The sequence below is a fragment of the Phacochoerus africanus genome, chromosome 7 (assembly GCF_016906955.1).
Source record: "Phacochoerus africanus isolate WHEZ1 chromosome 7, ROS_Pafr_v1, whole genome shotgun sequence".
Lineage (NCBI taxonomy): Eukaryota > Metazoa > Chordata > Mammalia > Artiodactyla > Suidae > Phacochoerus > Phacochoerus africanus.
The window spans coordinates 66,321,999-66,338,068 of NC_062550.1; the positions used below are offsets into that span (position 1 = coordinate 66,321,999).

A 16,070-nucleotide genomic window follows, 5' to 3' on the forward strand; every position below is an offset into this window, starting at 1 on the left:
CTCTCACTTTAGGAACTCTTGGGAAGAGCAAGGCAGGGTCCAGGGTAGAGGAGAAAAGGAACAAATACTTTATGCAAGTGCAGCCTTGGGTTTAGGGAAATATCTCTACATCATGGACTTGCTTTTCCCTGACACTTTTGGTCAGAAATTCTTTTTCTTTTTTTTGGCTGCACTTAAGGCATGTGCAAGTTCCAGGGCCAAGGATTGAACCTGTGCCACAGCAGCAATAACACTGGGTCCTTGACCCACTGAGCCACTAGGGAACTCTAAGAGCTTCTAACCTAGAGGAGCAAAATCAGAATACCCAGGGGTAATTACCCAGAGAATCTTCTCTATTTAAATATCACTTATCTCCCCCCTACCCCCAGCCCATTGCCTCCAAACTTGTTTCCAAAACAAACATTGCCCCAAGGAAAAGTTTACCCAATGATAAATATCCCAAGGGGAAAAGGCTGAGGGAATCAGGCTGGAGAAAAGCCGAGATAGAGAATCCCGGCCAGCTACTTTCCTTGTTATCACTGTTTGCCCTGCAAAGACAGTCTGGTTGAATTGTCCCTTAATTAGGATTCTCTCTCCGACCCCCTCTGAATACTTAGCATGACTGTTTGCGAAGTCTGGGTCTAGAGGTTTAAGGAAGAAGCCAAAATGGCGAGTATTTAATTATTAAAGAATAAGCATCATCTTTAAACAGGACTTTTGGTATCCACAGAAATATGCACAGATTTTTTTTCAAAGAAAAGAAAAAAAAATCTTTTTAGTCTATTCTCAAAGCCCTAAATTATATCTTCCCTTAGATTTTAATCTCCAGGAAGATATCTTTTGTGTGTGTGTGTGTCTTTTTAGGCTCCCACCTGCGGAATATGGAGGTTCCCAGGCCAGGGGTCAAATCGGAGCTGTAGCCACTGGCCTACGCCACAGTCACAGCAATGCCAGGTCCGACCCTCATCTGCAACCTACACACAGCTCATGGCAACGCCTGATCCTTAACCCACTGAGCAAGGCCAGGGATTGAACCTGCATCCTCATGGATCTAGTCAGATTCGTTTCCACTGAGCCACGACGGGAACCCGGAAGACTTTTTTGTTTTTAGAGCCCCACCTGCAGTATGTGGACCTTACCAGGCAGGGATCCAATCAGAACTGCATCTACCGGCCCAGGCCACAGCCACAGCAATGCCAGATCTAAGCCTCGTCTGTGACCCACACTGCAGCTTAAGGCAATGCCAGGTCCTTAACCCACTGAGCGAGGCCAGGGATTGAACTTGCATCCTCATGAATACTAATCAGATTCATTTCTAGAACTCCCTCCAGGAAGATATCTTTATTGTCCCTGGACCACCTTACTTTCTGCCACCATCTTCTCTCTGGAGAGTCCCTAAATGACTAAACAGAAGGACTAAACCCATGCTCCAACCCCAAGGAGCTTTCCCATATAATTCCTCCATTGTGTAATTATTCCTATCCCCTCTGCCCTGGCCCTTTAGTTGGGCACCTATGCATCTGTGAAGCGGTAAAAATTAACTGAAGTTCAGGGCTGCTCATCTGTTACCCACTCAGGAGTCAATCAGTGGTAAAAGAGAAAACCACAGACCCCAAATGGTGTCACTTGTGCTAAAGCCCATGGTTCTAAACCTAGACTGGATGCCTGACCTAATCACAGTTTCGACCTTCCCCTAGAAATGCAATCTTAATCCAGCAGGCTGGAATTTTCTGATCAGCACCTATGAGGTTATCTCCTATGAGGTTCCACCTATGAGGTGGAAGAGGCACCCTAGGGGAGAGAACCCTTGCCATTCCCTCCCCCACAATCCCCTCCAAAAACCCTGGCCTAAAAATAATTCTTTCTTTTCTAGCTAATAGCTCCCTGCTCTACCCTTCTTCCTATAGAAATCTTCTGTTTTGTACCACCCCTTGGAGTGCCCTCCTAGTCGCTGGACGGGATGCTCCCCAGTGCATGAATCATCTAATAGAGCCAACTGGACCTTCAAATTTAATTGGTTGTATTTTGTTTTTCAGCAAGAGAGGTCACATTGTTTGACTGAATGAGTTCTGCTTAAAGAGGCAGAAGAATGTTGTCCAGTAATGTCGTGGAGGATTAATTTAGTCTCTTTCCGTCTTCTATCCTGAGGGGAAAAAAACAAAGACAGAAGACATCATGATACTCAGAAAGTCTTCACAGAGTTCCCATCGTGGTGCAGTGGAAACGAATCCGACTAGGAACCATGAGGTGATGGGTTTGATCCCTGGCCTTGCTCAGTGGGTGAAGGATCCGGTGTTGCCGTGAGCTGTGGTGTAGGTCACAGATGCGGCTCGGATCCTGCGTTGCTGTGGCTGTGGCGTAGGCCGGCAGCTGTAGCTCTGATTAGATGCCTAGCCTAGGAACCTCCATATGCTTTGGGGGCGGCCTAAAAAGCAAAAAAAAAAAAAAAAAAAAAGCCTTCACAATGATAGAGGAGATTTTTCCTATCAAAACACAGAATGGGATTCTTATTAAAAGCATTACCTCAGGGAAATAGAATCAGGTAATTTTCCTTTTTTTTTTATGGCCATACCTGCAGCATATGGAAGTTTCCGGGCCAAGGGTCAAATAAGAGCTGTAGCTGCTGGCCTAAACCACGGCCACAGCAGTACAGGATCTAAGCCTCAGCTTGCAGCAATGGCAAATCCTTAACCCACTGAATGAGGCCAGGGATCAAACCCTCATCCTCACAGAGATAATGTTGTATCCTTAACCCACTGAGCCACAATGGGAACTCTAGAATCAGGTAATTATTACTTTGTCTTAATATTTTTATATAAAAAGATATATAATGTAATGATTATGAACATTTTCAGCCAGGAAAAAAAAAGTACTATTTTAAAAAATCACCTGGAATCCTTCATACAAATGCTTCTGATGTATTAACTTCTTCTGATGTGAACTATGGAGATTATTATTCTCCTTTAAGAGTTTAGGACAGGGGAGTTCCCGTTGTGGCGCAGTGGTTAGCGAATCCGACTAGAAACCATGAGGTTGCGGGTTCGATCCCTGGTGTTGCTCAGTGGGTTAACGATCCGGCGTTGCCGTGAGCTGTGGTGTAGGTTGCAGATGCGGCTCGGATCCCGCATTGCTGTGGCTCTGGCGTAGGCTGGTGGCTACAGCTCTGACTAGACCCCTAGCCTGGGAACCTCCACATGCCATGAGAGCGGCCCAAGAAATGGCAAAAAGACCAAAAAAAAAAAAAAAAAAAGAAAAGAGTTTAGGACAGGAAGTTCCTTGGTGGCCTACCAGGTTCCTTGGTGTTGTCACTGCAGTGGCTCAGGTTGCTGCTGTGGCTTGGGTTTGATACCTGGCCTGGGAACTTCCACATGCCATGAACACAGCCAAAAAGAAAAAAAGAAAAAAGAAAATTTAAAAAAGGAAAAAAGGATGGAGTTCCCATAGTAATGCAGCGAAAACGAATCCGACTAGGAACCATGAGGTTGCGGGTTCGATCCCTGGCCTTGCTCAATGGACTAAGGATCCGGCATTGCCATAAGCTGTGGTGTAGGTCAAAGACGAGGCTTGGATCTGGCATTGCCGTGGCTGTGGTGTAGCCCAGCAGAAACAGCTCCGATTGGACCCCTAGCCTGGGAACCTCCATATGCTGCAGTGCGGCCCTAAAAGGACAAAAGACAAAAAAAAAAAAAAACCCACAGGAAAAAAGGAAAGTTGACTTTATCAAAAATAAGCTTCCAAGGAGTTCCCACTGTGGTTCAGTGAGTTAAGGACTTGATGTAGTCTCCATGAGGATATGGGTTTGATCCCTTGCTTCACTCAGTGGGTTAAGGATCCAGCAATGCCGTGAGCTGTAGTGTAGGCCAGCAGCTACAGCTCTGATTCAACCCCTAGCAGGGGAACTTCCATATGCCATGGGTGCAGCCCTAAAAAGAAAAAGCAAAAACAAAAGTAAGCTTCCAAAGACTATACCAATAACTCAGAAGGTCTCCTTAACTTCGGAATAATGCCATCTTACACCAAAAGCCCACCCATCCCTCTTCTGAGCTTACCTCATTCACAAGGATCAGAATACTGAATTGTTGCTTGTTCATCTGTAAAATGAAATGACATATTATTATACTGCAGGCTTCATGCATTCAGAGCGAAAATACTACATAAAAGCTACTGCTATAACCCTCTTCATAAGATTTCCACAGGCTATGTATTCAGAATTACTACAAATTTCTAATCACTGATATGTGCATGCTTATCGTAAATTATTAATTTTATGAATAGTATATTATTCTTAAAATATTAATAATAGTCATTAGAAAACATTGTTTTTTTAGTCTATGAACCACATTATGTAAAATATGTCTAGCGCAGAAGACTTTTTTCTTTTCTTTTTTTTTTTTTAGGGCCACATCTGTGGCATATGGAAGTTCCCAGGCTAGGGGTCAAATCAGAGCTGTAGCTGCTGGCCTACACCACAGCCTCAACAATGCAGGATCCAAGCTGAATCTGCAACCTGTTTGCGGCAATGCCAGATCCTTAACCCACTGATTGAGGTCGGGGATTGAACTCGCATCTTCATGGAGACTAGTCAGTTCTTAACCCACTGAGCCACAGTGGGAACTCCCAGAGGACTTTTTAAAATGGCATATCATTGATGGAATTCCCGCCGTGGCTCAGCAGTTAACAAATCTGACTAGCATCCATGAGGATGCAAGTTTAATCCCTGGCCTTGCTCAGTGGGTTAAGGATCCAGCATTGCCGTGAGCTGTGGTGTAGGTTGCACACACAGCTCAGATCTTGTGTTGCTGTGGCTGTGCTGTAGGCTATCAGCTGCAGTTCCGATTCAGCCCCTAGACTAGGAACCTCCATATGCCACGGGTATGGTCCTAAAAAGCAAAATGAAATAAAATAAAATAGCATATCATTGAATTAAAATGTTTTAGGCGATCAAGTAACATAAATATGTGCACTTGGCTTGAAAAGGAGTATTCGTAAATTAAGAGAGAGATCATGAAGAATAAGGCAGAAATATGTTGGGAGATTCGGGTAAACCTCAGCCCTCACCTGGCAGGTAGTAGTCATAGACTCTGATGATTGCTGGTTTCAGGTTGGTGACCAACACACTTTGGCTGATGGTGAAGGTATAGGTCTGAGTCTCCTTACTGAGCTGTGGAGAAGACAGACAAAACACCACATTGGAACGAAAGTCAAAATAACACTGTATGTAATGTGGAGGTTAAAAGACTGTTGCTGTCTTTTTTTTTTTTTTTTTTTTTTTTAGGGCTGCACTTGCGGCATATGGAAGTTCCCAGACTAGGGGTCGAATATCTGTGGCTAGCCAAGGATACCAGTCAGGTTAACGAACCCAACTAGTATCCATGAGGATGCAGGTTTGATCCCTGGCCTTGCTCAGCTGTGGCTATGGAGCAGGCCAGCAGCTGTACCTACGATTAGACCCCTAACCTGGGAACCTCCATATGCTGCGGGTGTGGCCCTAAAAAGACAAATAAATAAATAATAAAGTACAGTGAGTTTATTATTGTTTTTAAATGATTTAAGTGTTTCATCTTTTTTTTTTAGGGCTGCACTCACAGCATATGGAAGTTTCCAGGCCAGGGGTCAAATCAGAGCTGCAGCTGCCGGCTATACCACAGCCACAGCAACTCAGGATCCAAGCCACATCTCCAACCTAAACCACAGCTCATGGCAATATCAGATCCCTAACCCAGTGAGTGAGGCCAAGGATTGAACCATCATCCTCATGAAGACTAGTTGGGTTCTTAACCCACTGAGCCACAATGGGAACTCCTAAATGACTTGAGTATTTTAATATTTTTCTCAGTTTTAGTTTCCAATAAGATAAATGTCAATAGATTAACCCATTTCAACATAAGCTCCTTGAGGTCCTTTAAGAGTATAGAGGGGTCCTAAAAATATCTTTGGAATGATTGTTCTTGTCAATCATTTAGTTACCATAAAGATTTAAAGTAAATGACTAACATAAACCAAAAGAAAGCTGCGATTGTAGCCTTAATATCTGACCAAATAGAATCTAGGCCAAAAAAAAAAAAAGTACATGTGTATAGAAATCTGAAGCAAAGAAATATATATATACATATATATACACACACATATGTAATTAGTGTAAAAGAAGGACAGTATAATGCTAGTAAAAGGGAAATTGAATATGTTTGTAGAATGCATGCACTTAATTATGCAATTGAAAAATATCAAGAAAAAACAGAACTGCAGAACTGCATAGATAAATGGTAAAGGACAAATCAACAACTGTAATCAGAAATTTTGGCAATCCTCTTTCAAAAACTGATAGATTTAGCAGAAAAAATGAGCGGAAATAACAGACATGAACAACAGAAATAATGATCCTGGACTTTTAGACCTAGATCCAATCCATACCCAAGAGAAAGGGAATGGACATTCTTCCGGAGAACACAATGAACATTTCCCCCAAAAAAGACCATATAGTAGGTCAGAAAAGAAAGTTCAATGCATTTCCAAGGCTTACTATCATGATCTCATACCATAATGCAATAAAATTTAAAATTAGTAACAGAAGGATGGCTTCAAATATCCCATGAATTTAAGAAAAAAGATATATTGGAGTTCCCGTCATGGTGCAGTGGTTAATGAATCCGACTAGGAACCATGAGGGTGCGGGTTCGGTCCCTGCCCTTGCTCAGTGGGTTAAGGATCCGGCCTTGCCATGAGCTGTGGTGTAGGTTGCAGATGCAGCTCTGACCTGGCGTTGCTGTGGCTCTGGCGTAGGCCGGTGCCTACAGCTCCGATTAGATCCCTAGCCTGGGAACCTCCACATGCCATGGGAGCGGCCCTAGAAAAGACAAAAAAAAAAAAAAGATAAAGAACAAAATGGTAATAAAAACAACACTTGTCACAATTTGGGGACAAAGCTAGAATATCCTCAGAAGGGAGTTCCCATCGTGGCACAGTGGAAACGAATCCAACTAAGGTTAAGGATGCCGCTTGGAACTGGCGTTGCTAAGGCTGTAGCTCTGATTAGACCCCTAGCTGTGGGTGCGGCCCTAAAAAGCACACACACACACAAAGAATATACTTAGAGGGACATTTATGTTTCAAATTCATCAGAAAATAAGACTAAAAGTAAACAAATTCAGCATTCAATTTAAGAAGTTAGAAAAAGAATAACAGAAAATATCCTTTTCTCCTCCCTTCAGCCCAAAATTAAGAAGAAAGGAAATAATAAAGGAAGAAATTAATGAAACAGAGCACCCAAACCAAGCCAGCAAATTACAGAAAAGCAACAGAGAAAAGGAATAATACCAAAGTTCCTTTTGTTAAATGTGAATAAGATTGTCTTCTAGTGAATCTCATTAAGGGAAAAAGAAAAGATACACAGGAGAAAAAAAATCACATGTAATCCAATTGGCTTTATCTTTTTTTTTTTTTTCCCTTGGCTGCACCCACTGCATGCCGAAGATCCCGGGCCAGGGATTGAATCTGAGCCTCAGCTGCAGCCTATGCTGCAGCTACAGCAACATTAGATTGTATAAACCACTGGGCCGGGCCAAACCTGCACCTCCGCAGCAACCCGAGCACGCAGTTGGATCTTTAGCCCACTGAGCCACCAGAGAATGCCCACTCCTAGAAATTTTTATTATTTTTATTTATTTATTTATTTATTTATTTATTTTGCTTTTTAGGGCTGCGCTTGCGGCATATGGAGGTTCCCAGGCTAGGGGTCTAATCGGAGCTACAGCTGCTGGCCTATGCCACAGCCACAGCAACGCCAGATTCGAGCCACATCTGTTACCTACACCACAGCTCATGGCAACGCCAGATCCTTAACCCACGGAGCCAGGCCAGGGATCGAATCCGAAACCTCATGGTTCCCAGTCGGATTCGTTTCCACCGCACCACGGAGGAACTCCCTAGAAATTTTTAAATGACATTGATGGCTCCATTTTGCATCTGTTAGACAGTACTGCCCTGGAGATGCACAAGGGTATTTTATGGCACACCAGCATTGGTAAGATTCATCCCATGGTTGTGAACTCATTCTCTCACTTTCTTCATCTTCGTGTATGGGACACTAGTAGATATAGATTAGAAGGGAAGTCGCAAAAATACAGCACAAAGCAATCAACCTCTTTTGTTTAGTCCCCATACCTACCTCTTCCAGGTAGATGTTGAGTATGTCATTTCCAGATTCAACCTTCCTCACCAGTGGTTGCTGGAGAAGCTGAATAAGAAAGGTGGAAAAAAAGGAGATTAAGAGCCTGAGACTTCCCTATTCCCTAGGGTAAACTTCCAAAGCTCTGCCATGATCAAGGAAACAAGACATACTCTGGAAAAAGTAAGAAAAAGGAACCAAGACTGTAAGAGGTTCCATGTCATATGTCTGCTGCATCTGTGTAGCCCATTTAGATAAGACAAGCATGAGTTCTAGATATAAACCATGAGGCCAACCAGGTTTTTTTGTTTTTTTTCCTAGGGCCACATGTGGCATATGGAGGTTCCCAGGCTAGGGGCTGACTCGGAGCAGCAGCTGCTAACCTACACCACAGTCACAGCAACGCAGGATTTTAACCCATTGAGTGAGGCCAAGGATCAAACTCGCATCCTGATGGATACTAGTTACCACTGAGCCAAAGTGGGAACTCCCCAACAAGCTTTTTATTTTTTTTATTTCTTATTTATTTATTGTCTTTTTTGCTATTTCTTGGGCCGCTCCCTCGGCATATGGAGGTTCCCAGGCTAGGGTTGAATCGGAGCTGTAGCCACCAGCCTACACCAGAGCCACAGCAACGCGGGATCCGAGCCGCGTCTGCGACCCACACCACAGCTCACAGCAACGCCGGATCTTTAACCCACTGAGCAAGGGCAGGGATCAAACCCGCAACCTCATGGTTCCCAGTGGGATTCGTTAACCACTGCGCCATGACGGGAACTCCCCCAACCAGCTTTTTAAAAGATAATGCTGGCCCCCCTCAGAGCTGGTTAAATGAAGAAGATAAAAACAACTTACTAACAGATTGGTCCCTTCCTTGGGACTGAACCCCGAAAGCATATTTACTTCCACGATGGCCATATTGGAAGAGCTGCGGCTCCCCACATAACTGAGAGTAAAAAAAGCTGTGTGAGCCATTATCTCCCCCCTCAGCACACTCTGGGTCTGCATCACACACACACACACACACACACACACACACAACCAGCTCAGCTACTATGACCTAGGCACCCCCGCCCCACCTCCGCTGTCCTCACCTGGTGTGGACCGTCAGAGCCAAGGATCGAGGTGAAGTTTGCTGCTTGCATTGATCTTTCCCTATTTCCACACTAAGCCTAAAGGCCTCCACACTTTTAGGAGGGAGAATATTATATCTCAGCACCATCTAGCAGGAGGAAGCAGATAATCAGATCAGAGTTGGGAAGCGTTTAAAAGATTGTACGGTTCAAATGGCTTTCCTTACATATAAGACAGAGAGAAGGTTCTAGGGGAGGAAGAGGTGCCCTCAGCCTCTCCCTGCCAACGCACATGAGTCCTCCTGGACCTCTGCTCACCTGTACATAGACACAGCCCAAGCCTGAGGCCTCCACAGTGTACACTCCAGGGATCCTGGGCAGAGACTCCTGCTGAAACACCAACCGGTTGGCGGCGTGAACAGTGAAAGTACGCTGGAAATTCGGAGTGGATTTTACTGCCAGGGTGACCTCCTCAGATGGCTCGTAGGCAGTAGCGGCGTATTTGGCAAGAGCTTGCAGAGCAACTACAGTATCCTGAGGAAAACAATTGGGCACATGCTTACCATTTTGTGAGCCACCGGAACTAACCCCCAACAACCCTATAATCTACACACCTGGTTGTTGTTCGCTAGCTTGGATGTTACCTCCTCTCAGTATCTAAGAACCACATTCATCAGTGTTGGGGAAGCTGACATAGAAACCATATCTTCCTGTCTAGAAAATCACCATCAAATAACTAGGTCCTACTGTATAGCACAGGGAACTATAGTCAATATCCTCTGATAAACCATAATGGAAAAGAATATGAAAAAGAATGTATGTGAGAGTTCCCCAAGAGGTTGTGGGTTCAATCCCTGGCCTCGCTCAGTGGGTTAAGGATCTGGCATTGCCGTGAGCTGTGGTGCAGGTGGAAGATGCGGCTCGGATCTGGCATTGCTGTGGCTCTGGCGTAGGCCGGTGGCTACAGCTCTGATTCAACCCCTAGCCTGGGAACCTCCATGTGCTGCAGGTGCGGCCCTAAAAAGACAAAAGACAAAAGACAAAAAAAAGAATGTATGTATACATATAACTGAATCACTTTGCTGTACCTCAGAAATTAACAAAATTTATATAAACTACAACCAAGGGAAAGAAAAAAAAAAGAATGAGGTATTCAAAATGGTCACATCTCACTCTGTGATAAGAATATCTACAGGCTCAAACCTGACCCCCTTGCTGTACAGTGGGGGGAAAAAAAAAAAAAAGTTAAAAAAAAAAGAATATCTACAGGCTCAAAACTTTGTAGACTATCTACAGCAGAATAAAGGAACCCCATTTCTCCTATCCCAAATGAAAAAGAATAGTTGTATTTCTTTTTATTCTCTTATTTTTATTTTTTTGGCCATGCCCACAGAGGACAGAAGTTCCTGGGCGAGGGATCAAACCCAGGCCACAGCAGTGACAATGCTGGATCCTTAATCCACTAGGCCACCAGAGGACTCCATAACAGTCATATTTAGGCATCACACTCATATAAAGATAGGAAGATAGGTCACCAACCTAGAGGAAGCTGCAAACAAGTTAATCTGTGCAGCTTGACCATCTACAAATATGTTTGCCTGCTCTCTGTGAAGTGGAGCTAAGGAGAGCTTTATTGCCTGGGAATGTGGAAACAATTCAAGAAATGGGATCTTACCATTGTCTGAAAACCAAAGTGGGTGATATGTGACCTCAGTAATAGCCAAGGATTTTATTAAAAAGCAGCTCTGACGTATATCTGTCACTGAGAGTTCTAAACATTTCATCCACTGCTTTCTAAAATTATATATTATAATTATTTAGGGCTCAGCAAGAAGAAGGAAGTCTTTCCTGATCTTTGGCCAAGAATTTCCCTGAAATCAGGATGCATAGTACCATATAATTTTTTTTAAATCCAATTAAGTCATTACCATTTTCAAGGTCGGTGCTCTTAAACATCTTCATCAGATACTCTGTCTATTAAAATCTGTTCATTCTTCCAGGTCTAATTTATATGTTATGTCCTTAGTGAAACTGTCCCTAATTTCAACAAGTCAGACTATAGTCACTATGAGAACAAAAAATATGTTTTCTTTTCTTTTTTTTTTCTTTTGTCTTTTTAGGGCCACACCCACGGCATATGGAGGTTCCCAGGCTAGGGGTCTAATCAGAGCTGTATCTGCTGGCCTACACCAGAGCCACAGCAATGCCAGATCAGAACCGAATCTGCAACCTACACCAGAGCTCACGGCAACACTGGATCCTTAACCCACTGAGTAAGGCCAGGGATCGAACCCACAACCTTATGGTTCCTAGTCGGATTCATTTCCACTGTGCCACGACGGGAACTCCAAAATTATGTTTTCTTATTTACTTCTGTATTATCAGTGATGTGGAAAGAGTAGATATTTATGAATTAAAGGCTACTCTCTTTGTGGTCTTCTAACATGATTTTTATGATGTTATTTGAATTTGTCACACAATTCCACCCTTCCACTTCCACCCGTACTTCCACTCTACTAATCCTATTTCTCCTTACCCCTAACCTAGACAAATGATATACCCTCCTGATCTCTTCAAATCCAGTGTCTCCCTCCTCTAAACCACTCCGTACACCAAGTGACAGGTTAATCTTTCTGAAACAAAGTTTAAAAAATTAAGAGCTCTTTGGAATTATACAGAAACCGAGTCTGATATGCAAGGCCCTTCGTACTATGAAGCTACCCTGCCTTTCCAATTGAGTCCCATAATGTTCTAGATTAACCTGTTTTCCCAATAGCCATTCTAAAGTCTTGCAAATGGGTATCTCTACTCACACCATGCTGTCTTCCTTTCCATAGCTGCCTACTGCATTTTTTTTTTTTTTTTGTCTTTTTAGGGCTGCACCCGAGGTATATGGAGGTTCCCAGGCTAAGGGTCTAATCAGAGCTATAGCTCCTGGCCTATGCTACAGCTGCAGCCACAGCCACTCAGAATCCAAGCCACGTCTTTGGCCTACACCACAGCTCATGGCAACACTAGATCCTTAACCCACCAAGCAGGGCCAGGAATTGAACCTGCAACCTCATGGTTTCTAGTCAGATTTGTTTCCACTGAGCCACAACAAGAAGTCCTGCCTACCCAAATTTTACATGTCCTTTAAGTGCTTCCTCTAATGCAATTCCCTTCTGGAGACTTTTCTTTCTTTCTTTCTTTTTTTTTTTTTTGTCTTTTCTAGGGCCGCTCCCACAGCATATGGAGGTTCCCAGGCTAGGGGTCGAATCAGAGCTGTAGCCACTGGTCTATGCCACAGCCACAGCCATAGCAACGCGGGATCCGAGCCACGTCTGCGACCTACACCACAGCTCACGGCAACACCGGATCCTTAACCCACTGAGCGAGGCCAGGGATCGAACCTGCAAACTCATGGTTCCTAGTCGGATTCGTTAACCACTGAGCCATGACACGAACTCCTGGAGACTTTTCTTATCCCTCAAGCTCATGTGAGCTCTCTCTCCCTCTTCAATTTTTTGAAGGTACAAAAATCCAATATTTCGTACCTTTTGTATCTTAGTTCTTTAACCAGATCTTGCTTTGTAAAATATACAAGTTTTCCTAGCTTTTCTTCTAGATGGGAAACTTTTTAGAGTAGAGACTGTATCATACCAGCTTTCCAAGACCTGAAATAGAAGGAGGTATGCCCAAAAAATCTTGCTTTCATGAAGCTTACAGACCCCATAATTGGCTCTCTCATTTGTGACTATGTAAATTTAGCCATATTTATTTATACATGTTCTCTTTACATGTAAAACATGGATTTCATGATGTTTCCTACTCTCAAAGAAAGAGACTTAAATGTATATAGTGCCATTTATGTGCTCATGTGACCCAATTTTATGGATCCCTCTATGTATTTTTCACATGCTTTCTCTCCCTTTCTATAGAATGATTAGTCCCTGGACCAGAGGGCAAGGGCTACAGTTTTTCTTCTCTATCCACATAGGCTCTAATGCTACCTGATAAGTGAAAGTAGAAGCGCAGGGTTTTTACCTGGGTGGAAGAGAAGCCTCCATACGCATTTTGCTGCTTAGTCAACCAAGCCACTATGCCCGTGGCCTTGGCTATCTCCTTTTGAGTCAGATCAGCTTTGCTAAGCCAGGCCAACAATGCATATGCTGTGAGTTCCACTTCTACAGCCTCAGGCTCAGACCAAGGGCTGGCATTTGATGACCTGGTAGGTTTCTGGCTCCAGTGAATGGACTCTCCTATGGAGAAAAAAAGCATAACTAGGAAGGTCTTGGAAGGAAATGACTTTCCCGTATAGAACACTGAGAAAATATATTTTTTGTCCTCATAGCAACTATATTCTGACCGGTTTCACTGAGGATGTAACATGTAAATTAGACCTGGAAGAATGAACAGATTTTAATAGATAAAGTATCTGGTGAAGATGTTTAAGAGCACTGAGCCATACCTTAAATCAGAGAAAGTACCAACCAAAACTAATCATGAGTTAGAAAAAATATATATTTCTCAAGTCTTCTGATTTATTAGCCATAATGCACATGCAACAGGTGTACATATGTGTATGTGTGGGTATGTGTATACCCACACATAATTCCCCAGGGTAAAGCTAGCAATGATATCAAAACCACCCTTGTTAATTTATAAATTCTAATGCTAATGGATATAGGTAAGTAGAAACTTCTTATAAGAATCTTATGTTTGGGGACTTTTTTTTTTTTTTGCTTACAGAATTTTTTTTTTTTTTTTTGTCTTTTTGCTATTTCTTTGGGCCGCTCCCACGGCATATGGAGGTTCCCAGGCAAGGGGTCGAATCGGAGCTGTAGCCACCGGCCTACACCAGAGCCACAGCAACGCGGGATCCGAGCCGAGTCTGCAACCCACACCACAGCTCACGGCAACGCCGGATCGTTAACCCACTGAGCAAGGGCAGGGATCGAACCCGCAACCTCATGGTTCCTAGTCGGATTCGCTAACCACTGCGCCACAACGGGAACTCTCTGCTTACAGAATTTTTTAAATTTTCAGCATCTATTTTACATTTTAAGAAGAATAAAAATGGCAGGATATGCATAAGAACTCTGAGAAACCATAGCAGAAATGCTAATGAGGGCAAGCACCAAATCCAAACTCTATGACAGCCAAGGTGGCAGGTAACTTCAAGACAAAGGACAGCAAGAAGAGAGGAAGCCAGAAGTCTAATTAAATATTGGTTTAGAGATAATAAATACATAGCCTGCAGGAAGTAATCTAATTAGAAGAACAAAAGAAAACAAGTGAACCTGCATGCAAAGTAATGGAGAAGAGACAGTGACATCAAATCAATATACAAGGGAGTAAGTATAACTCCACCCAGTGTCGGAGACTCCCATTCCAGGATAGAGTTGCTTATACACAGGCAACAGAACTACCCAGAACCCACGCGAGAGGGCAACTCAGCAATGACATTCATATAAATGAAAGCAGAGATTACATTTCTGCCTGGAAGTATAATACTTTTTTTCCTTTTTATGGCCACACCTGCAGAAGATAGAAGTTCCCATGCAGGAGTTGAAACAGAGCTGCAGCTGCAGGCCTACCCCACAGCCACAGCAACACTGGACCAGAGCTACCTCAGTGATCTACACCACAGCTTTCGGCAATGCCAGATCCTTAACCCACTGAGGACAGGCATTGAACCTGTATCCTCATAGAGACTACTTTGGGTTCTTAAGCCACTGAGCCTCAAAAGGAACTCTGGAAGGATAATTTTATTTATTTATTTATTTGCTGTTTAGGGCTGCACCTGTGAGACATGGAAGTCTAGGGGTTGAATGGAGATACAGCTGCCAGCCCATGCCACAGCCACAGCAACTTGGGGTCCAAGCTGCGTCTGCGACATATGTCATAGCTCACGGCAACACCAGATCCTTAACCCACTGAGCAGAGCCATGGATCGAACCCGAATCCTCATAGATACTAGTCGGATTTGTTTCCACTGTGCCACAGTGGAAATTCCAGGAAGTATAATTTTCAATAAACAGCTAGGTAAATAAAACGCATTAATATCTTATTTACAGGATCTGTTAGAATATAAAATATTATTCTAAATACATCCAAAAGTTTGAAAAGGATCTTGAGAAATCTCTAAGTTTTAAGTCTGAGAGACTTATCCAATCAACCTTGGTGATTTTACACCAAACAATTGTTATACCCGCAAAAGGGTGATTCTACGATGCCAAGGCGTTTTCTGACTAGCTTCTGCCATCTACTTTCTCTTCATGTTAAAAATATAACATGCCTTAGAGGACTTTCCGGGGCTTTCCCATGAAATTCTCCACAGTGATTTTATGACTTAACTTTTACTGAAATGAATCTGAGAGTTGAATATATGTGAGGCTCTGGAGACTGGGAAAATTTTTCACATATTTTCAGCGTATTTTCATAATTTCAAAAAAAAAAAAGACACTTTAAAATAGCCAACATACCTGAGATGATAGCCTGTTGGTCTAGCTTTTCAAGAAGCATGTTTCTAAGGTCCATTTCCCCAGCCAGGGAGAAAGTATAAGCTAACAGAGCCTGTGTGTAGAGGCTGGTAGTGGAGGAAGCAGAATTCTTGAGACACTGCAGGCCCTGACTCACCATTGGGTCCTAAAAAGCAAAGATGGAGAACTGAATTTATAAGGCATCCCTTTTAAAATAGAAAGTGATAAGGAAGTCATCCTGTCCTCTTTTGAGTTTAAAAGGCTGCATAGGGACAAGAATAGGCAAACTGCACCAGAAACTCACATCTCTGGTCTTTCCCATTTCCAGCAATGCGGCCGTGATGTAGGCAGTCAAGGAGACCTCGTCATCAACTCCACCCTGGAGGAAAA

The 16,070-nt window shown here is 43.2% G+C and overlaps 1 protein-coding gene across 1 annotated transcript in view; it reads right to left on the minus strand.

Annotated features, from left to right (window-relative positions):
• Nucleotides 1–1,982: 1,982 nt before the first annotated feature.
• The window catches only part of A2ML1 (alpha-2-macroglobulin like 1), a 46,047-nt gene continuing 31,959 nt past the window's right edge, over nucleotides 1,983–16,070 (minus strand). Inside the window, exons 27-36 of the mRNA XM_047787598.1 lie at nucleotides 15,985–16,059; nucleotides 15,684–15,846; nucleotides 13,243–13,457; nucleotides 9,535–9,750; nucleotides 9,238–9,365; nucleotides 8,999–9,089; nucleotides 8,144–8,212; nucleotides 5,038–5,140; nucleotides 4,029–4,070; nucleotides 1,983–2,122 (exon numbers count right to left, since the gene is read on the minus strand). Coding sequence (XP_047643554.1) covers nucleotides 4,030–4,070; nucleotides 5,038–5,140; nucleotides 8,144–8,212; nucleotides 8,999–9,089; nucleotides 9,238–9,365; nucleotides 9,535–9,750; nucleotides 13,243–13,457; nucleotides 15,684–15,846; nucleotides 15,985–16,059 — 1,101 coding nt within the window. The 3' untranslated portion in view covers nucleotides 1,983–2,122; nucleotide 4,029. The remainder of the gene's footprint in view (nucleotides 2,123–4,028; nucleotides 4,071–5,037; nucleotides 5,141–8,143; nucleotides 8,213–8,998; nucleotides 9,090–9,237; nucleotides 9,366–9,534; nucleotides 9,751–13,242; nucleotides 13,458–15,683; nucleotides 15,847–15,984; nucleotides 16,060–16,070) is intronic.